This window comes from Oryx dammah, unplaced genomic scaffold (genome assembly GCF_014754425.2).
Source record: "Oryx dammah isolate SB20612 unplaced genomic scaffold, SCBI_Odam_1.1 HiC_scaffold_15, whole genome shotgun sequence".
In the NCBI taxonomy this organism is placed as follows: Eukaryota; Metazoa; Chordata; class Mammalia; order Artiodactyla; family Bovidae; genus Oryx; species Oryx dammah.
Genome location: NW_024070199.1, coordinates 7,601,083 through 7,624,974, shown reverse-complemented (window position 1 = coordinate 7,624,974; position 23,892 = coordinate 7,601,083). Strand labels below are relative to the sequence as shown.

The 23,892-nt window shown below is 37.9% G+C and overlaps 1 protein-coding gene across 1 annotated transcript in view; it reads left to right on the top strand.

Annotated features, from left to right (window-relative positions):
• Positions 1-23,892, top strand: part of TMEM135 (transmembrane protein 135) — a 265,707-nt gene that overhangs the window by 218,759 nt on the left and 23,056 nt on the right. The window contains exon 7 of the mRNA XM_040255497.1: positions 22,670-22,711. Within this exon, the coding sequence (XP_040111431.1) occupies positions 22,670-22,711 (42 nt within the window). The remainder of the gene's footprint in view (positions 1-22,669; positions 22,712-23,892) is intronic.

Below are 23,892 nucleotides of genomic sequence, written 5' to 3'. Positions count from 1 at the left end.
AAGAATATCACCCATAAAAATAAAACTTTTTCTTTCTTGCATTGTTTCTTATTTTCTCAGTTGCATGGATTACTTAGAATTGGCTTCGGCGCTTAGGATTGAAAAACTCAAAATACAGTGGCTTAAACATGAGATAAATTTATTTCTTACATAAGAGGGCAGTGCAGGGCTGATACAGTAACTCCCCAGTTACTGTGTCCTTGCTCACTCTCTCACCACCCTTCTGGATAAACTTCATGTGTTTTTCTTTCTTTGAAAAAGTATTTATTTGGCTGCTGGCATGCGTGATCTTTTTTTTTTTTTTTTTTCCTTCTAGTTGTGGCCTGTGGGATTAGTTCCCTAACTCGCCATCGAACCTAGGCCCTGTGCCTTGGGATCACTTCCTGTACTAAGATGGCTGTGAGAACCCCAGCCTTTGTATCTGTCTTACAGACCAGCAGGAAAGTAAATGACCAGAAATAGAAAAAGAGACTCCTCCCACTGAAACCAGCTTTCTTTAGACAAAGCCCCACACAGCACTTCCACTCTCCTTTCATTGCTCAGAGTTTAGTCACGGGGCCATACAAACTGGAGATTGTGGTCTTTTATTCTGGATAAATGCCTTACTGCATAATGGGTTTCTGCTCCTAAGGGAGAACTCTAGGGAGAATGGTATTAGGTATGTATCTAGCAGTCAGCATCCTTGGATCCACGTCTCTTCAAACTGATTTCTTTTTATATGTACTGATTTTTTAAGTACATTTTGAACTGAGAGTTTAAAAAAACTGACACAGGTGAAGACACAGGTTGAGGAGCAATAGAATGGGATTTGGGAGCACTCATGGCATATGACGAGGGAAATGCAAGAAAACGAATTGGAGAGGGCAGAAGTCATAATTGCTGTAGTTTTCAGGCCCAGACGGTGAAGAATCTGCCTCCAATGCGGGAGACCCGACTTCAATCCCCGGGTCAGGGAGATCCCCTGGAGAGGGGAATGGCAACCCACTCCAGTGTTCTTGCCTGGAGAACCCCATGGACAGAGGAGCCTGGGGGATGGGCTACAGTCCATGGGGTCACAGAGAGTCGGCCACGACTGAGTGACTGACACACTCAGGGAGGGACTGCCCAGTGGTTAAGAGTTTGTCTTCCAGTGCAGGGGGTGTGCGGCTTCGCTACCTAGTCATGCAGCAAAGATCCCGCATGCCTTGTGGCCAAAAATGCAAACCCTAAAACAGAAACAATATTATAACAAATCAAATAATGACTTTAAAAATGGTCCATATCCAAACTACAGGGAAACTCTTCCATGAAGTGATAAGTGAAGTCTAATTATGCATTCACCTAAGATATATGTTGAGGATCAGCCCTGGGATTTCTTTGGAAGGAATGATGTTAAAGCTGAAACTCCAGTACTTTGGCCACCTCATGTGAAGAGTTGACTCATTGGACAAGACTCTGATGCTGGGAGGGGTTGGGAGCAAGAGGAGAAGGGGACGATCGAGGATGAGATGGCTGGATGGCATCACTGACTCAATGGACGTGAGTCTGAGTGAACTCCAGGAGTTGGTGATGGACAGGGAGGCCTGGCGTTCTGCGATTCATGGGGTTGCAAAGAGTCGGACACGACTGAGCGACTGAACTGAACTGATTAACAGTTTAATGAAAAGTAGTGCTTTTAAATTGGATTTCTAGTTCCTTTATGGGGAGGGGTGGATGAAACAATTCTCACCCGTTTGTTTCATTTATTTAGGCACCTAAGAAAGGAGGATTATTGCACTGAGAGAGTCTTAACTTATGAGGAAGAAACTCCTTACTAACTCTCCCTTTCTTAACGGAGATAAGTGTTCTTGTCCATCTCCTTTTACAGTATGGAAGACATACTATATCTTATTTCACATGGTTGTGGGAGTTTTATTATATAAAAAGAGTATTTTGGAAGAAAGCATGTTTCATTGGAAAGGCATTTTCTTCCCACTGACGATAACAGTAAACTGCACACAGTTTTCTAAGCGTACTGCTTGTTTAATTCACAGCTTGGATTTCATGATTGTTTTTGGTGACACATAAAAACTTTTCTTTCTTTCTTTTTTTTTTTTAAAAACTTTTCATGAATGTAGAGAATTTTATGTATGGAGTACATTTCAAAAATAATACATGAAACTAAGGGTCATGATCAGTACTCTGCTTTCCTGTAAGACAGTGCGCTCTGGAGTACAGGCTAGCCAAGTAAAGCCTTGTTTACTTTCAGGGGAGAGTAAGAATCTACTCTTTTAAAGAAGCTGCTGCTGCTGCTAAGTTGCTTCAGTCGTGTCCGACTCTGTGCGACCCCATAGACAGCAGCCTGCCAGGCTCCCCCGTCCCTGGGATTCTCCAGGCAAGAATACTGGAGTGGGTTGCCATTCCCTTCTCCAATGCATGAAAGTGAAAAGTGAAAGTGAAGTCACTCAGTCATGTCTGACTTCTAGCGACCCCATGGACTGCAGCCCACCAGGCTCTTCCATCCATGGGATTTTCCAGGCAAGAGTACTGGAGTGGGGTGCCATTGCCTTCTCCTTTAAAGAAGCTACTCTGTTTTAAAGGTCTGAATATGAATATTTACCTAACTTGTTCATTATACGCACTCTAGCAACTGACACATTTTAAATGACTTAAATTTTCAATGAACGATTTAAGACTTTGAACTAGAATGAGAAAACCTTCTATGTCTTTATTTCACAAGTATATCAGGAACAAAATTCTGACCTTAAGGGTCAGACATATTGAACAGATGGTCATGGATCTCACAGAGCTCTGATCTGTCTTGTTGCTTTTGTGCTTTTTCTCCTGCTGCACAATTAGTAAACCCAGTTTACTCTTGTTAACCTTCTTTGTTTTGTTTGTTTTGTTGCTTGTGGAAACCCAATGAGAGCTTTTCAGAGTGGATTGCAGTCAGAAGTGATTTATTTTGTGTATCTAAGCTGGATTCCAGCTGTTTGAGGTTTTTCCCTTGGATGTCTAGATTTCAGATAGCATCTAGACTGAAAAGACAATTCTGGTTAAGATGCCTATCTGAGTCTTTAAGCAGTTTAAATTCTTTGTTTTTCTAAGTTTCTAAGAAATTTACTTAGATTTGTATGTTAAAAATCACTGTTTATGCTTAAATGTTTATATTGATAGGATTATAAATTCCAAAATTAGTCTTAAAAAATGGCTAGTTTTAAGGAAGAATTATATTGTTTTAAAAATTACTCAGACTTTTCAATTAGCCAAATCAGTAGAACTCAGTAGGCTGTCCTACAGCTTATAACAGAACTTTTCCTTTAGAACTTCTAATTCAGAAGTTACAACCCCTTAATGTGAGGAGATAGATTCCTGTTCACACTTAGCATGTGATTTGTGGTAAATTATGATTTATGTTCATATCCTAAATCTTTCCGTTAATTTTTGCTTTTTTATTTTATTCACCAACATGTAAACACTTTCACATGTAGTTTTGATCTATATGACTTGTCAAAGTCTTCTATTTATTATTAAAATTGCTTCACAGCCTTCTTCACAATCCCATAAACTTAAAAAAAGTTCTAAAAAATAACATTTTCTGAAACAGTATTAGCTGTCATTATTGTTAGACTATAGATTTATGTTGATTTTCTTTTCTTAACAAGGACTTCAGTTTTTCTCAGCTTCAAATTATATGCACCTGAAGAAACATCTGTAAAAGCCTCAATGTGGTTTTTTCTAGGTGGATTCTCAGCTATAAAATACTTTTCTTGTATCAGGTGACCTATCAGTTTATTTTTAAAATATCACTTATAATTGCTTCCTTCTTAACAATAATCCTTAGAAGAAAAGCCCCCTTCAAAATTATACACCAGGACTAAAATATATCTTGCTAATTTCAGTCTTGTTGGGTTCAGTTGGTCAATATCAACTCCCTGGAGCTTCCTAGAACTACAGTATGGGGACATTAACTTACTATGGATTTCTATCAGGTTTTCATGATTCTAGTATCAGTGAAGAAAAGAAAGTTGTACTGCACATCGTATTACCACTCTATTAATTTTAATCTTTAGAAAGTCACTTATAAGTAAGCTGTAGTTACTTTTGTGATTATGTTGAACTGCATAAAGTCTTAGATTTAGAAGTCTTCAATTCTCATTCTGGTTCCTTCTCTAATAATTTATTAGCTGAACAATCCTGGACCAGATTACTTTCTAAACTTGACTTTTTATCTTTAAAATGAATGTTGTGAGGATCAAATGAAACACCATATAGATGTTATTACCTACCCATGTTGTTAGTCAGAGGTCTTTTTAATCTTCTTGACCGTAACTGACATCACAGGTACTGTCCTTTCCTAGGATCCTTTATTCCTTGCTGTTTATTTTTATTATCATTTTAGATCTTTTCATTCCCTTGTTCATTGATATTTGTGGTTCTACCAGTCTTTAGTCCTTCTAAAAGACTATGGTTATAAAGAAAAATAGAACAAATATATAATATTGTTAATAAAATGGATATCACCCTTTGGAATCTGCACATAGATTTTTAAAGGCTGAGATTATAGATTCAGAAAAAAGTTCCAAACACCAGGGAGGAAAAAGGAGAAAACTGTAAATTGTTTAAAAAAAAAAAAACAAACAAACCCTAGGGAAAAGGAGAAAGGAGCTTAACCTGTACTGAATACCTGTTTAGTTCCAGGCATTGCTCTTGATCGATGCATTTATGTTATTTAAATTATTCCTCCTCCTGTCTTACAGAGGAAGAAACAGAGGACCAGGTATATTAGCTAATGTCCTTTTAGTTTAATCAGGTCCCTTCTTATTGTTTATCTGTTTTCTCCCCAGACATTGTTTGGTAAATATTGTTTACTTTGGGTGTTTGATTTCTATGCTAATGGTGTAGATAGAGTTGGTCTCAAGTGTCCTAGCAAAAGTAAATGAAACTTGAGTATTTGTAAACAAGGATACCAGATATGAGATCTATGAGATGTATTTTGTACTGTTTTGGGGAATATAGGTCTCCAGACCAGTCTTTAGAGTGGGTGGAATGGGTGTGGCAGTAATTCAGGAAGCCTTCCCCTCCCAAGCTAGAAATGTCAGCAAAATTTGCCAGTCTGAAAGCTGCTGAACGCTAAAAATGAAACCCTTCTCAGTGTCTGATTTTCTTTCCCACATTCCCTCAGGGCCCAGCTCCCACTATTCTGCCAACAACTCCCCGTCCTGGTAGGCATAGCAAAAATGCTAATTGTGAATTTGTGAGTTAATGCTGCAACCTTCCTGGCTAAATCCCGCCTTATTTGAAATGAACAATCAAATAAGGCGGGATTTAGCCCTAAACAATCTCTGCCCATTTCCCTCAGAGCTTTCCTCCACTGCCTCACTTATTAGCTCCCGAATGCTCTGCTCCATACATGTCTCTCTCTGGTTCCACCAGTACCTTCCTACCTTGTACCTTTCTGACTGACTTTTTCAGAAAGGTCCAAACGTCTTGTCTTGTGATAGATACTCTGACCTGCCTCAAGTGTAGAATTAGTAGCAGGAGTGAATGAACTTTAGAGAAATAAATACATTTTCAACTCCCTGTCCTCATATTACAGAAGGCGAGGCAAGACATTCATAAAATATGATTTGTAAGTGTGCTGCTTTCTGAAGAAATCTTTTTTTTCCCCCTTAAGGAATTCTAAGAAGCATCTGTTGTATTTCTAGAGCAAATCATCTTTAACCTCTCCTTCATTTTTTGTTTTATTTAAATGAATGGATATTTGAGAAGCCCTTGTCTCCATGATCAGGCCCCAACAATTTTTCTACTAAAAAAGTCTGTAGAGTGTTACTATTACATTGGGTAATTTTATTTAAAACTGAATACAAGACTGTTATTTTCTTCTGTCCTGCTGTGCGATTGTCCTTTGTGTTTTCACTAGACTCTCCCTCCTCTTTAACCTCTTGGAATTTTGCCTCTGGAGTTTGAATCCCCTTCCTATTTTCTGAAAAAAAAAAAAAAAAGAAAGAAAAGAAAAAATGAGATGCAGAACAAGGCATGGCTTGAAGTCAAAAGTAAATTCCTGTATTTAAGCGCTAGCAACCGCTACAGGCTCCATGAGGTCAAAGCCTACCTCTCAAGCGACTTGGCTGTTAGGTGACCATATGTTTTAGGAAAGGGCACTGGACCGACTCTGAAAATGTAGAGTTTTGAGGCATTGTTGCCAAAAAATCACTCTGTGTATTAGAAGTTTGTCTGGCAGGATACTGAAAACCTAAAATGTAGCCCATACATATAAACTTGTTGGAAGACAAAATACATTTTTCATCCAGTCCCAGTGAGAAAAACCAAGACAGTTTGGATTTTAGTTTTCCTCCCACTTTCCCTACTGCCAGCCTCCACAGGGACCCTAATTGTGTGGCACTGAACAGAAGATTATTTTCTGTATTTTAAATAATATTGTTGCTTTTGACTTAGCAGCATTTCAGTTTACATATGCAAAGGAACATATAAAATTACAAGGGATGTTCACTAATGAAAAATAAAAGTGTTAGCCACTCAGTTGTGTCCGACTCTTTGTGACCCAATGGACTGTAGCCCACCAGGCTCCTCTGTCCATGGAATTCTCCAGGCAGGAATGCTAGAGTGGGTTGCCATGCCCTTCTCCAGGGGATCTTCCCAACCCAGGGATTGAACCTGAGTCTCCTGCATTGCAGACAGATTCTTCACCTTCTGAGCCATCAGGGAAATTGACCCAATGGACACTAGCTAGAATGGTATTTAAGCAAAGAAGTAATATTTAATTAGAGCTACTTAGATGTGCCTGTACATCAGTTTTGCTCATCTTTGAGAAAGAGCATCTATAATCCTAAATACATGTATGTATGATCTTGGTAGTATCTTTAATATATTTTTAAGCATTTCTAATGTAGGCTCATTAAATGTTTTAAGATGGTTTCTTGTTAGACATTAGAACATAGATATATTAAATAGTCTAAGATATTTTCCTATAAAGTATTGCGTGAGTATGTAAAGCAAGAGCATATTGCAGAAAGTCAGCTTATAACAAATATAGGTGGTACACGCTTCAGTTGTGTCCAACCCTTTGCTGCCCTATGGACGGTAGCCTGCCAGGCTTCTCTGTCCATGGGCTTCTCCAGACAGGAACACTGGAGTGGAGCCATGCCCTCCTCCAAGGGGCCTTCCCCATCCGGGAACTGAACCTGCATCTCTTAAGTTTCCTACACTGGCAGGCGGGTTCTTTACCACGGGCGCTCCTTGGGAAGCCCACAGGTGGTACTATAAGCAATATGCTCTATTCTTATTTCAACAGAACTCAGTTATTTGCTGTACTTAGTTCAACAGACCTCAGGTCATTTTCACATATAGAAATTATTAGACTAATATAGAAATAGGTGGGCTTCCTTGGTGGCACAGTGGTAAAGAATCTGCCTGCAATGTGGGATGCACGGGAGATGCAGATTCAGTTCCTGGGTGGGAAGATCCCCTGGAGGAGGAAATGGGAACCCAGTCCAGGATTTTTGCCTGAAAAACTCATGGAAAAGAAGAGCCCAGTGGGCTGCTGTCCATAGGGTCGCAAAGAGTCAGACACAATTGAGTGACTGGGCACACACATAGAAATAGATAAGCTATCTGAAGGTAAAAATATAATTTTGAACATTTGAGTACTTCGTTTGTCCATTTATATTAGAAGGTACTTTACTTTGGGTAAAATGTTAATTTTATAATATTTTTCTTACTTAAAATCTATAAAGAGATATCTTCAGTAGCCCCTCATACTGAATGTTTAAAGCCATTTCATATCAGTTTAGTATTGGTTGAATTACATTTAAATTTGAGAACCCAGAAGCAGGTTGCAACTGTATCAAGTTGGAGCAAATCATAAAAATTTGCAGATAAGTCTGTATCAGAATTTTTAAGTTGTAAGGAATCCTCAGGATCATTCAATTCTATCATTTATATTCAGAGAAAGGATGAGAAACATAAGTTTCATTTTAAGATCTTGTAACTATTTAGTGAAAGAGCCAGAATTAAAAATGAGATCAGACTGTCTTTGGCCTAATCAATTATGGAGTCTAAAATGGGAGAATACTCACTAGAAGGAAAGGAATTAACCTCTCAGTATATCAGGCCATATTTATCTACTGACCTATTTGTGGATGACTGGTCTTTTCTGTTGGAATTCATGATAACCTTAAGACCGAAATTCATGATAACCCTAAGACCGTTCTAAGTCATTAACGTTGTTGGCTCTGATAAAGTAAATGGAACATTGGCCAAGTAGGAGTAGCTGTGTTTTCTTTCTCCTGCATTTCGAAATTATCAATGTCACAGGATCGATATCTAAGAAATACTTTCCAGATGGCTTTGTTTTTGTTTACTGAACTGTATTTTACAGTGGAAGCCTTTGAAAGAATATGGGCCTTCCCAATAGTTTTGGATGACCTTTAATTCTTCCCTGTTCCTAGTTTAGGCTGGTTAGAGAGGATTTTGTTTTGTTTTTAAGATAAGTGTGACTGTTTGCATATAAATCTGTTGTCACATTTTATGTGTATATTCAAAAAACTTGGTTTTTCCAAAAGTTTGATAAAACCTTTTTATTCTCATTTTCTACCTTGGTAGAATTTTACTTCTTATAAAGCTTGAAGGAAAAATCGAACATCTTTTTCTACAGTTTTCAAAAATATCAGGTTATTCCTGTAACCAGTACCCTAATCTTCCTTCCCCCTGCCCAACTCTGCCACAAAAAGATCCACAGAATTAGAACTACAAGGCTGATAAGGGTCATCAAACTTAAGATTTCTGATGTCATCCTCATAGAAGGGACCTTTGTGAAGGAACCTGTTCATAAAAACTGAGAGCACTTCGAAAACAACAGAGTTTTCCTGTAACCTGCGAGAGAAGTTTGAATAAACTGCAGCCGATGGCAGGAAAACTTACGAGTGTTTGATTGTTCAGAGTTAGGAGTGGACTGGGAAGAAAAGCACAGTAACAAGAGAACTGGATGGGGCGTTAATTACACAAAGATATATAACTCTTCAATCTGATGTGCCTTATTGGCAGTCTTGGTTTTCAGCATCCTTCTCTGTTCCCAATAGTAAATAAATTCTGTGACTTTATTAATTGTATGCAGACAGCGCAATATCTAGAGATACATTATGGATTCTGCAAATGAGGTTACTTTCTTTGGCAGAGATAGTCTAGATGAATTCCTGATTGCAAAGCAATAAATAGAGGGGTTTTTTTTTTTGGCTTTTAGCTGGTATTAATTACTTGAATTTTATAATATCTTAAAGTTCGATACTTCTTGGCCCGATTTAATTTTGAAAAGAGTCATTTTAAAACCAATTTGTTAATCTGTCAGAATGTATTAAAATGTCTTAAAGTTGATGTGTAATTTAATCTGTTATCTTAAAGAGCAGTATAACTTTAGATGGCTTTAATATCAGTTGCTTTCAACAGAATTCAGTTTCTAAGTTGATATTTAGAAAGTTCAAACAAATGCTATTAAGTGAGATTGCAGTTTAAAAATAAGCAACGAGATGGGATTCAATAGTAAGTCATGAAAGCTACACTTGGAATATCTTTGTTAAACACAAATCTGGTCATGTCTTCCCTGGTAGCTCAGTTGGTAAAGAGTCCATCTGCAATGCAGGAGACGTGGGTTTGATTCCTGGGTTGGGAAGATCCCCTGGAGAGGGGAAAGGCTACCCACTCCAGTATTCTGGTCTGGAGAATTCCATAGACTGTATAGTCCATGGGGTCACAAAGAATCAAACACAACTGAGCCACTTTCACTTTTCTGGGACTTCGGGCCTTTTGCCTTAGAGGTAAAGTTCAAACTCATTTTTATTTTTCATTAATTTATTTTTTATTGAAGGATAATTGCTTCACAGAATTTTGTTGTTTTCTGTCAAACCTCAACATGAATGTGCCACAGGTATACATATGTCCCCTCCCTTTGGACCTCCCTCCCATCTCCCTCGCCATTTCACCCCTCTAGGTTGACACAGAGCCCCTGTCAAACTCATTATTTAGAATTAATTGATCTGCCTGCACCAGCTCGGTCCTGGCTGTGGCATGTGGGATCCTCAGTCTTTGCTGTGGCGTGTGGAGTCTTTAGCTGTGACGTGCGAACTCCCAGTTGCAGTGTGTGGGATCTGGTTCCCTGACCAGGGATCAGTCCAAGCCCCCTGCATTGGGAGCTTGGAGTCTTAACCACTGGACCACCAGGGAAATCCCTCAAACTCATTTTTGACACGTTTGGCCTGTGCCAAGCCCTTCTCTATTGTTTGCTTATCTCCACTGGCACTCACGTTAAGCCTCCTCAGTCCCAGCACACCCAGTGTTCTCCCTTGCCTAAGTCTCACATAGGTTGTCCCTCTCGGCTGTCTTCCTCCTCCTCTTCTGCCTGGATGTACTGTCTTAAATGCCTCTTCCCTTCTGGGTAGCCTGCCATGACCAAGCCGGGCTTCGACAGCCCTCCTTTGTGCTCCTTGAGCACTGGGTGCTGCATATTAAAGTGCTCTCTACAATGCAGTAGGCCTTGTCGCTTATGTGTATACCCCTCTGGGTCGTGAGCTCCTGGAGAACACGGACACTGGCTGTCCCCAGCACTTGACAACCTATCTGGTACATAGTCGACTTAGAGTAAATATTGGTGAAATGTTTAACTGTGTGAATGAGTGTGGATAATGCCCCGACCTGTGAACTTTATAGTCTCACCTCTGTGCTCAGTCGCTCAGTCATGTCCAGCTCTTTGCCATCCCACGGACTGCAGCCCGCCAGGCTTCTCTGTCCATGGGATTTCCCAGGCAAGAATACTGGAGCAGATGGCCATCTCCAGGGGATCTTCCCGGCCCAGGGATTGAACCTGTATCTCTTGCACCTCCTACATTGTTACCACTAGCACTCCTTTGGAAACCCTTGTTTTTTCAGTTATAATTTCTAGTTCAGTATAAACATGTCTATAGCATCATTCCCATTCCTGCCTTTTGGACTTGATAGCCTATTATTCCCGTCACTGTTATATTTCATTTGGGTGTTAAAAGATAGCTCCTCATTCAGAAAAGATTAGAAACTCCTTTCTAGACCCCTGTTTATGCACATTTATGGCTAAGTGTCAATTCATGCCAAATTATCAGTGAAAAAACTAATAAAATTTTATATTAAGGCTGAACACTGGGAGTTGTTAATATGTAATGGGGTAGCTGATTTTAAACACATTTTTATATACTAAATATTTTTAAAAAGCTTAGAATTGCTGTTAAAAAATGAATCCAAGAAACATGAACCCAATTAGAAATATAATTACTCAAAAGTAGTGTTTTCAGATAACAGATTTCTTTCTTTCAACATAAATTATTGAGTGGCCTATATGCTATGCACTGATGTAGGCACTTGGGATACATAACTGAACAATGTGAAATTCCTGAACGCTTTAGTAATTAGAACAAAAAGGAGCTCAGAATGCATACACACTTGTTTATGCATATATATAAAATACTAATTAATATGTTGTAGACAAGCCTGTTTCTGAAATCAGCAACAGATTTTAAGAATTATCATATGTAAAGTGAAACATTGAAGTTATTATGTAAAAGACTAAATGATGGTAGGATTTGGGAGGAAAGGGGAATTGATTGCGCCTTGAATTTTGTTAAATATAGTAAACAAATACAATTGATCTTCAACAGTAATATGCTTGGCGTGTTATGGTAGGCTGTGTTATTGTTTAAAACCCTTTGCTGTCTCTCCCTGGGGAAGCATTATACTCACTGACCTATTAACATCATGCCTGGCCTTAGAGCTGCTTTGGCTAATAAAATATGAGTGGAAATGATTTATGTTTACTTTTGAGCAGAAGCTTTGAGTCAGAACACAGTGTCCTATATTCTTTTTTTCTCTGCTTTGACAATTCAGCAGATCTGAATAGATGTTTCTCCATCGCCCTAAGGTCCAAAATAAAGATGACATGTAGTTGAGACTTAGCCAACTCTTGTTTGATATTTAGCATGAGCAAGAAATAACCTTTTGTTGTTCAAACTGTTGAAATTCTATTATTGCAACATAACCTGACCTGATGGTTCTCAAGCTTGATCATGCGCTGGAATCATGTGGAGGTTTTGTTAAAATACAGAATGTACAGGTTTTTGGACCCCACTCTTAAGAGTTTCTGAATTCAGGAGACCTGCAATGTGAACCAAAATTTCCGTTTCTAACAAATTATTACAGTCTGATGCTGATGCTGTTCCAGGTGGTCCAGGCTTTGAGAATCACTGACCTAACCTTTCCTGATTATGTGGTCTATTAATTTATGTTTCTAGATACCTTAATTACACAGTAAATGTTGCCGTTTTGTTGTTGTTTAATCGCTAAGTGGTATCCAACTCTTTGTGACCCCGTTGACTGTAGCCTGCCAGTCTCCTCTGTCCATGGGATTCTCCAGGCAAGAATACTGGAGTGGGTTGCCATTCCCTTCTCCAGGGGATCTTCCTGAACCAGGGATTGAACATGTGTCTCCTGAGGCTCCTCCATTGGCAGGCAGATTCTTTGCCACTAAGCCACCTAGGAAGCCCAAATGCTGTAATAACAAGAAGCAAAATATTTCCCAGTGTCATTATTGAAGACGTAAACTCTATAAACTGCTTTTGATTTCTGAGATATGGACACACAAAATGCCATGTGGAAACATAAATTTTGTAAAATGGAATAGATAACTTTGGAAATTAGTAGCATGTTGTTGTTGTTGTTCAGTTCCTCTGTTCGACTGTTTGTGATCCCATGGACTGCAGCACGCCAGACCTCCCTGTCCCTCACCATCTCCCAAAGTTTGCCCAAGTTCATGTCCATTGCATCAGTGATGCCATCCAGCCATCTCATCCTCTGATGCTGTCTTCTCCTTCTGCCCTCAGTCTTTCCCAGCATCAGGGACTTTTCCAGTGAGTCGTCTGTTCACATCAGATGACAAAAATACTGGAGCTTCATCACCAGTCCTTCCAATGAGTATTCAGTATTTCCCTTAAGATTGACTAGCTGTCACATTAGCGAGAGCCAAGTAAAACCTGCCGAAAATATACAAAAAGCAAAGGAAGTTTGAGAAAGTCATATACAGTTGTGGGGAAAATGGTCATTCCTGTTGGACTTGGTAGCAATCCTCTTAAACAAGGAGGGTGGTTGAAGAATGGATTGCATGTGGAAGGACCAGGGTAACCAAGATGAGAGAGGTGAGAGAGTGTGAAACGTATCTGAAAGTAACTGCTAATACAGTTTGCTACCGAGAGACAGATAAGGGAGAAGTAATCTCATGAATCTCTTTCAGAAGTCCCATTTCTTATTTGGTGTATGATAGAAAACACAACACAGCTTCGTTCCAGGCCTGTTTTTTGTACTCATTTATGGAAGTGAGATGCTTTTGGAATTCAAGTTGCTAACAGTGGCAGATTTAATACCGATTGCGATTGTTCTCAAAGTTTTGGAGAGACTTATGTAAAAAATCACTCTTGTGAAGGGAGGTAGATAAGAGAAGGCAGCAAAGAGTCCTGAACAAAGTCAGGCCAATCACGTTTCACTGGGAGGATTTTGGTTCCTCGCTATCCATGCTCTTCTGTCCCTTGTAAAGTCTTTGCATGATTTTAGTTGAAGGAATATTGCTCTCTCCTTCCATCCAGGTGATTTGTGATTTATCTCCTACAGCCCAGGGTCCCTCATCTTCCCTGTGGTATTTCTTCTCTCCAGTGAGACCCCAGCAGGCACAGAGAGTGAGTTATTGGGATATTAACAGATTTCCTTGTGTGTGACGCTGTCTTAGACCAGAATCTGTCTGGGGGCAGATCATTTAATCTCCCCAGGCCTTGGTTTCATAATCTTACAGTTTAAGTCTCTTAGATTACTTTAGTTCCAGTATTTCATTTTTCTAGTACCATTTATAGTCTAGCAAGATTCCAGTATTTTAACTTGCCCAAATTTTGTCATACGTAACACAAGTCCATCATCTTTGAGATGAATGAAGTAAGCTGGAGTTTTTAAATGAAGGCTTTTCTTTTAGAGTTAGGTACTCTGTAGTCCTCAGTTAATCATAAAACTGTAGTTTTCCAAAAGCTTCCAAAATAGTGTTTTTGTTCCATTATTCAAAGAAGCATATTTCATTTTAGATGTGAAATTTGATATTAAATAAGCATAATTTCATGAAAAAGTATAGCCTAAATAGCTGCTCATTTTGTTCAGTATGCAAACCAATTGCTGTATTATTTTAATGATATAGATACCAATGTATACTTGAAAATAAATTAATATTGATTCAGAAATCCAATATCATTGAAAACCTTTGTTTTAATCTTTTTCCCAACCATTATAGGAGGGGAAAAGAAATGAAAATACTTGGCAGTCTTAAGGTCTTTAAAAAATAGTTTGGTTGAGTATTGTGGTTAGAATTTTTGTTTAATGTAAATAATTTTTGTCCATAGCAATGCTGTGATTTTAAGAAGCTTGGCAAGTTTTTCCTGGATTTATGTAAAACACAATTTTGCTCCTAAATTTGGATTTTGCCTATTGTTAATTTGGCAAGTGTAAACATGTGCCATTTCCTTAGGAACTGCAAACAGTTTAGGTCAATGGAAGTAAAATCTGCTTCTTATACACGTATTTTAAAGCTTGACTAGCTGATGCAATACTCGATTGACATATTGTTGATGTTGTTCAGTCGTGTCTGACTTTTTGTGACCCCATGGACCGCAGCACGCCAAACATCCCTGTCCTTCACCATCTCCCGGAGCTTGCTCAGACTCATGTCGAGTTGGTGATGCCGTCCAAGCATCTCATCCTCTGTCGTCCCCTTCTCCTCCTGCCTTCAATCTTTCCCAGCATCAGGGTCTTTTTCAGTGAGTCAGCTCTTCCCATTAGGTGGCCAGAGTATTGGAGCTTCAACTTCAGCATCAGTCCTTCTGATGAATATTCAGGGTTGATTTCCTTTAGGATTGGCTGGTTTGATCTCCTTGCAGTCCAATGGACGTGAATTTGAGCAAACTCCAGGAGATACTGAAGGTCAGGGAAACCTGGTGTGCTGCAGTCTATGGGGTCGCACAGAGCTGGACAGGATTGAAATGAACAGCAACAAGTATTGTGATTACTAGTTCATTTTGAGAAGGCGATTCATCCTAATTAACATTTCTTTTAGAAACAGTCTGAAGGTGATTCTTGGTTTCTTAGCAATTGAAGAAGGCTTGGAGCATGACCTTCCTTAGTTTAGATTTTAAAGCAAAAACAGTTCCAGCCTCTCCCAAGTTTAAGAAGAAATATGATTCTATTGGAGTTGTTACTGTAATTTTGAATCCAAATGTTTCCAATTTATATTCAAGACATACTAGAAAAAAGTACACAATAATCATCTGGGGACTTACAATCACACTTGATTACCCATAACTGCTGCCTTGCTTCACCAACTTTTCTTAGGTTATTGAGAACAAAGCTAAGCACCAGTGTTCCATTCTATGTGAAATAAATGTACTGTAAAACATTTACCAAAATCAAAAATAATATTTTTAATGCAGTGGGGAAAATCACTTTTAAAGAAAACAGTTAAAAATTGTTTGGAAGGTCTATGTTTGTGTGTTCACGAACAAACAAAATAATCTTCCACAAATTTCTTCATCTGTTGCTGTTCCAATTTAAGATTTTTGTGTATGAGCTTTCTTAAAGTAGGTCCATAATATCTGTTATTTTGTTTTCTCATATTAAGTGCCGTATGCTGGCTGAAACCAAACTCTCTGAATCTGTTTTATTCTTAAAATAATAGTAGACCTAAGAGGAAAAAACCTGTTGTGTATATTTAAGCAAAGTAGTGTATCTTAATTGCACATCCCAGATTCCGAGTAGTAAATTGAAATGATTGATTTAACCTGTTGGAGTGTACATATGTAATTAGAACACTGAAGATTTTTTAAAAACAAAGCTAAAATAAAATCTTTAAATAATCCCATCTCAGTTTTTCTGATATTCTTATGATAAACAGATATCAATCAAAATCTATAGTTGTTGATCCAGTTTCATTTACTAAATTATAGTTTCAGTTCAGTTCAGTCGCTCAGTCATGTCTGACTCTTTGCGACCCCATGGAGTGCAGCACACAAGTCCTGTCCATGACCAACTCCCAGAGTTCACTCAAACTCATGTCCATCGAGTCGGTGATGCCATCCAACCATCTCATCCTCTGTTGTCTCCTTCTCCTCCTGCTTTCAGTATTTCCCAGCATCAGGGTCTTTTCCAATGAGTCAGTTCTTCGCATCAGTCCTTCCAGTGAATACTCAGGACTGATCTCCTTGACGATGGACTGGTTGGATCTCCTTGCAGTCCAAGGGACTCTTGAGAGTCTTCTCCAGCACCACAGTTCAAAAGCATCAATTCTTTGGCGCTCAGCTTTCTTTACAGTCCAACTCTCACATGCATACATGACCACTGGAAAAACAAACCATAGCTTTGACTAGACAGACCTTTGTTGTCAAAGTAATGTCTCTGCTTTTTAATATGCTACCTAGGTTGGTCATAGCTTTTCTTCCAAGGAGCAAGTGTCTTTTAATTTCATGGCTGCAATCACCATCTGCCGTGATTTTGGAGCCCGCCAAAATAGTCTGTCACTGTTTCCATTGTTTCCCCATCTATTTGCCATGAAATGATGGGACCGGATGCCATGATCTTAGTTTTCTGAATGTTGAGTTTTTTTTCACTCTCTTCGTTCACTTTCAGCTTAGGATGGGTATATTGGGACATAATCCCATCATAAGTGAAAGAAGAGCCCTGCTGCTTTTCTCAAATCAAACAATTTAAGGAGAGAAAATGCAGGACTAAAGAAATTTGAAGCTCAACTCATAAAGTCGAAATAAAGTAATCAAGTTCTTAGCACTGTTGATACAAGAAATTGTATCAGAACTTTAAGATTATTTTCATTTATTTGACAAAGATATATATAACTTTGCAGATGCCTTTTTTAATGATATGAGGTAGTATATAATTTATCTTTGCATTACTCAAATGATCTGCAGCACAGTGTCTTCTGTATGTTAGATGCCTGGTAAATGTTCAGTGAATAAAAAGAGATGCTATAATGTTTAACCAATATGTGAGTTTCCTTCTAATCAATTCAATGAGTAAAAAAAGAACAAAAGAACTCTGACATGATACTTACTCAGTGTTTCTTTTTTTGTCATTGTAGTCCCCTAGTTATCCATGTTCTTTGGGATCATAATTTCAGAAAATTCTTTCTACATCATTTGTTTTAGTTATTAATTTTTTTGCCTTCTAGCAAAACTTTTATAGCAGTATTAATTAGTGAAGTTGACTGACTTTCACATTCTCTGCCAAGGTGTTGGTGAAATAGAGACAAATAACTTTTACAGTGTTTAATCTGTTCCTAAATGTTCAGATATTGATGTTTTTAATTAAACAAACTATACAAATAATATATAAATGTATACTTATAGAAAATTTAAATGATATATGAATATAGAGAGTAAAAGGTTATATTTTTTCTTCATGTCTTTTAACCCATGCCCTGGAGGAGGAAATGGCAACCCACTCCAGTATTCTTGCATGGAAAAAAGTCCCATGGACAGCAGAGCCTGGCAGGCCACAGTCCATGGGGTTGCAAAGCGTTGGACACAGCTGAGAGGCTAAACACACACTTCAGTAGGTAGCCTGCTAGTGACTGTTTGGGGTGTATACTTTTGCTCACTTTCTATAACATTCTATATGTATACAGAAACAACATTTTATGTTTTATCATTGATAATATTTTAGCATTGATGCTTAATATATCAAAAATGTAACCTTCTATCATTGAGATTATAGAATTACTTCTTTTACTTAGCAGTGTTTCTTACAGGTCTTTCTATACCATATATGTATTATGGCAGTAGTTGGTCTTGTAATCTTACAGTTAAAAAAAGAGAAGGTATCTTTCAGTCTTTGTAGGAGTAAGTTCCGTGTGTAAATTTTATAAGCAATAAGCAAATGTAATAATATTAGTAGCAGCAAGTAATCTCAAAATAAATTCACGGATTTGTACGTATATTTTATTTCTTTTTAATTCTTGATGGCAAAATCATTATTTATAAATGATTTAGAATAATTCATTTATTTTCCATCATTATTTTAAATAATAACAGTAGCAGTAAATAAAATGGTAATAAGTGATAAAACTTCCGAATTGGAGATCATTTAAGGAGCCATTCTGGCAGTCATTTCCTTCCAGCCCTCTTTCAGAAGGCGCCCTCCGTGATTTGCTGTAGGTTGACAGGCAGCTTATGACTAGTTTCTGTTCCATTGCATCATGCACTGCTTTAGAAATGTTTAAGAGGAGATTTATAAAAGTGTATCTTTTATGTCTATTGTATCTAACTGAATAAATGAAAACTGACTAGACAAAAAATTGTAGGAGTCAAAATGCAAAACAGTTCTCAGTGTTTCCAGGTGACTAGAAAGCACATAATAAAACAGCACATTTACTTTCCATGTTGGTGCCAAATGTTAGGATGTTCTTAGAGATTTTATGCCTGTGTGGAATAATAGGAACATGAGTATCGCCTGTCACTAAAAGTCTCATGTTACTGATATTTACTTGTGGGAACTTAATGCAGTTTAACTAAAATTTTTTCAGAAGTAATATTTTGCATGCCAATGAATTTGCTTTTAAAGGAAAATGTGCAACAAAGTGTTTGTGAAATCACATCAGAGCTAGAAATTCTTCCAAAAATGGTTTACTAGTGACCTCTGCTGGTACAATGTTGTAATGAAGTATATTTCGTATCTCAAAAAAATATATCCCAGATATCATGAGACATTTCCATTATCTCATGGAAGTAATTTCATGGAAGTTAAGAATGAAATAAAGACTCTTTCTGGGCAGAGCTGTTTCTTTTACCAACACTTGCATTTATAATCAAAAAAAAATTGTCTTTGTGGATTCCCTCCTATTAATATTTTACCAAAAGTAGTATTCCAATAACAATAATATCAAACTTCTTAATTCTTTCTTATATATAGCATGCAATTCCAACCTGACCCTCTATGATTAGTTGATATCAGCTAAGTTGTTTGATATAATGCTGCAAATTCTTTTCCCCTCTTTGTCTCCTGGCTTTGTTTTATATCATAGGTAGCACAGAACCTTGCAATTGTAGAGATTTAGTAACTGTAGATTCAGTTATTTATGCCATTTGCACAAACTTTAATAGGAGAATTTGTGTATACATGAGTTAAATGCATTCTTTTTATGCCCACTCAAAAAATGAAAAAATTTAGAATGACTTTGTATTAGAGAATGGTTTTATTAGTGAAATGAATTTTTGTTTTTCTTTTATGAAAGAGATTTTCTGCATTACAAGTTATGGAGGAATAAAAAATGCTCATTTTCTTATTTTCTTTATTGATACTTAATTCCTAGATGAGACCTCTCCCTTGAACTCAAATCTGCATACCCAGCTGCTTGCTTCCCGAACATTTCCATTTACAGCTCACATGCGTCTCAAACTTAACTCGTCTGAAACAGAACTTTGATTTTTCTCTTCAAAATCTGTTTCTCTAATAGTCTTCCTCACTTCAGTAAATGGATATTTTATCCTTCCATTTGCTCAAACCAGAAATATTTTAATAATTTGTAAATTCTCTATCATACCCCACATTCATTTAAACCATCTAGAAATTCTGCCCACTCTGTCTTGAAATGCATTCAGAGACATTCCTGTCCATGTCTGCCACTGCAGCCTGGTCCAGCCGCAGGCACCGTTCTCCTCCTAATTAGGAGGAGATTGTACCCTTGCCCTCCTGTAGTCTGTTTTCCAACCAGCAGCCAGTCTGTTATCTTAGAATTTAAGACAGCTCTTTTCATTCCTCTTCGGAGAACCTGCCCGAGGCCTTACCACGCCTGCCGTGCCTGCAGGAACTGCAGACCACTCGCCCCCTCATTTCCTACCACCGATACCGGGACCTAATCTCCAACCACCGCTTCGCTCCAGCTTAAACCCTGGCTGTTCTCCTTACACACCATGTAGAGTCCTCGTCCTTCAAACTGAAATGCCCTTCCCTCAGTTCAGTAAGGTTCTGATCAAATTACCAGATTCCAGCTCCTCAGAGAGGCCCTTCCGGGCCACAGTTCTCCGGCAAGAATACTGGAGTGGGCAGCCGTTCCCCCCTCCAGGGGATCTTCTAGGGATTGAACCCAGGTCTCCTGCCTTGCAGGTGGATTCTTTACCTTCTGAGCCACCAGGGAAGCCTACTTCCTGACCACACTGGGTTAAAAACAAACACAAAAGGCCCAGGCTGGTACTGTTTCTCCCCTTTTCCTGCTTTGCTTTTTGCCATGGTAGTCATCACCACATGACATGCTTAGTTTTAAAAATCCTCTCCCTTCCCCTGTCTAAAATGCCAGTGGTAGGAAAGCAGAGACCCTGTATTGTCCACTGTTAGATCCTTAAAGCCTAAACCGGAGCTTGCACATAGTAGGCACTGCATAGTAGTGTCTGTGGAATAAATCTACCAGCCCTGATATCTGAATGAAGAATGTGATTTGATTTACATTATAATAACCAGATCCATCTCATAGTGAGGCACCTTTTAATGAGATCTCTTTTGTATAAATCTTTATGTTTATATCATACTTTTTACATTTAACACAGATTTCTATAGTGTTTCAACGTTAGGTTAGGGCTCAGAAGATACTTTTGATGTCAGAATGCAGGCCAGTATTGCTGTTTTAAACATTCTTTTTCTGGGAATAATTACTTTTTTGTCCTTTTGACATAGACATCTGACCCTCAATTACATTAAGAGACCTTATACACATGAATGGAAAGAAGAATAGCCCCTTTTGAATCCATGCTAAGACTTTATCAATATGAAGTGCTTCCCACAGGGTTCTGCTGAAAGAACCAAACTTCCATCATAATGAAATTGCAAATTCATTTGTGGATGCCCTTTTATATTTGAAAGCTACTTTTTGATGTTTGGTCTGCAGTTAGATTTATTGTTTAAGGTCACAAATAATGCAATCCTGACTAGACCAAGTTGTCAGAATCCTTTATTTAGCATTGCACAAAGACAAATGGCTATCCTTTAACAATAACATACCAACACCAAAATTTGTTCCCAGTTGTACATAATCTAATCAATCTGTTGCTCTCTGTTTTCCAGTCAATAGACTCCCAGCCTACCTCCTCACCACCCCATCTATGTAGAAATTACTCAATTATGGGTTTTAAATGACTGAGAAACACTTTCTTCAGATGAAAACAGATAACTGGAAGAATTTTAATGCTGTAATTTTCCCATGCACATTTTTAGCTTAACATATGAATTATTTTGCCTTTACCCTCATTCTGTACAGGGTAGATACTTATATAGTATGTTAGCTAAATTCTCTGGTTACATTCTTACTGTTAACATGACCACAAAGTGGATTATAGTGCTTAATTGAATTCTTAATTCTTTAAAACATCTCAGTGCACATGGATTAAGTTTTTTCCCTGAGATTCTATAATGTCCTCCAATAAAAATGTATATTTAAAAATTTCGAGACAGATTTCTTCTATTTTTGTTCATTTCCTTTGTGACCTTTCATATGAAAGGCATACAGATAGAACTGCCCAATTAGATTTAAGACTATGCCTTTTGTCTGCGAATACCCAGTGTCTAATAGTAATATATGTTAGAGAATCATTATATGACCAATCTGTAGTTTCTCCAAGGAATTTTAATACCAGAAACACAAAGACTCTCTGGTAACTTGGTGACGCCCACAGTGGAGCAGACCATTAAGACCAGTATATAGTAAGGCCCCTATTTTAAAACCTTGTTTAAATACTTTTTACCAATGAGAGAATCTTCCCTTCTCCCCTGCCTTTGATTGCCATGTAGCTTGGGTCTTCCCCAATTAAAAGGAATACATTGTTTTAGGAAGAGGTGTAAGAGAAAACCGTGACTTTTAAGTCAGATGAATTCTGACTACTATCTATTTTGTGACCTCTGGGAGATTGCTGCATGTTGGGGGCCTCTGCGCATCTGTGACATGGAGATACACCTGATTATAGAATTATGATATAACTGAGTGAGACAGCACATGTAAAGGGCTGCAAACAGTGTCCAGCAGTGGTAAACGCTCAGTGATATTTGCAGTCTTCTCTCTGTGCTCTTCTCCACCCGCGTTCCTCATGCTGCGTTATCTGTTCCGGTTGGGCTTACTCAGAAGTTACAACTGTTGAACTAAATGTGAAGCTTCTGCACTCACTGCATTAATAAGAGGAGTCAGGACCCTGAAATGACCTGTATATAAAACACACCCAGCGGGTGTATGTGGCCTTTTTCTTCACAACAAATTGCTCCCCCAGGATTGGGTAGAATGAAGAATACTCCACTCACAGCCTTCCTTTAAGTCCACATGGATGCCACAGAAGATTTAATGTAAATCTCCCTTCAGCCTACAAATCTGAGAATTGAGCTTTAAATTGTGTTAGGATGACGTGGGGAGGCGTTATCATTTTAATCATTTTGTGTTAGGTGGCTTGTTTGTTTGACCATTTGTACTGTTCAGGTCACTGTCCTAAAAGAATTTCACCTTAACAGAAAATCATTTTCAGGAAAATTTTTAATAGCTATTTAATACTGCTGCTTTATATTTCAAAATAAGTTACCATTTTATTATTGTAAATTTTTGTTGTTTTAGGTGCAAAGATGGTTTGAAAGGATTTACGTTCTCTGCACTTAGGTAAGTTCCATCTTCTCTATACCTTTGTGGTTAGAGAATTTACAAGTTAGCCTTTTCTCTTAATGTAATGTCATTGTACATATTTATTTATGACTCCACTTTTAAGTTGCAAGTAATTTTAAAAGTTACAAAAGTGGCTTTGTGGACATTTCACTAACAGAGTAATTTATTAATTTTCCTCCTAAAAGTAAGTCCATCGGTCAGTCACTATTTGGGGGGCCTATTGTGTGCCTTATACTATAGGGTGTTAAAGAAGATTACAAGAACTCTCTGTTCAAAGAGCTTAGAAAGACAAAGCTTCACGTGAACAATTACTGGAAAACTAAGTCCTTAATTGTGTGGCACCAGATTTTGGGCTTTGTTGGGGCAGAACTCATGCGTTTTCAAACACATTTTGGATTAAAAGCTTCACTAGAGTCACTGGCCTCTTCTTTTCACCTGGTAGTTCATCTTTTATCACAGTAATTGACACATAGTCAATACTGTAAAGATGTTGGTTAGCATTGAATTTTATAGATCATCAAGCATTTTCACACATGTTAGGAAATTAAACTTTCTATAATATTGAATGGAATATTTTGGTTGTGGAAATTCTTTGGTAACAATAACTGAATCATAACACACAGCAGCAATTTCTTTGTGTCATATGTTTCATTAAAGATCATGAAACTTATTAGAAAATATCTTTATTGTTGTTGCACTGGTGTATCGAATTCTTTGTTAAACTGAAAGTTGGTAACAAAATCAAAAGTTGGTTTTCCTAGAAGAAAACTTTACCTTATTCCTGAGTCTTTCTTTAGACTCCCAGAATTCTTGCAATAGCTCACAATGTGCCTGATATTTGTATGTGTTTTCTTCAAATCTGCTTATAATGAAGGACTGACTTGGACTATTTGCACTTAACATTTTCTCTGTATTATAGGAACATATTCTGGAAAGATGGTTATTAACTCTTGCTAGTGCTGTCAGATAACAGTGGAAGTTGTGGGAATAGAAAGAGTCAAGGACGGAACCATGAGAGAAACGCCAGTGCAGAACTCTGAAAACAGACTTCTGAAAGGAGACGAAGCCAGATTCCTTATAGTTTAAAGCACAGTTAGTGTACAAAGCCTGAAGACTAAGAATCCAGGCGTTAGAGTCAAATTATCGCAAGTCCAAATAATTGCAGTTACTTTTGGCTG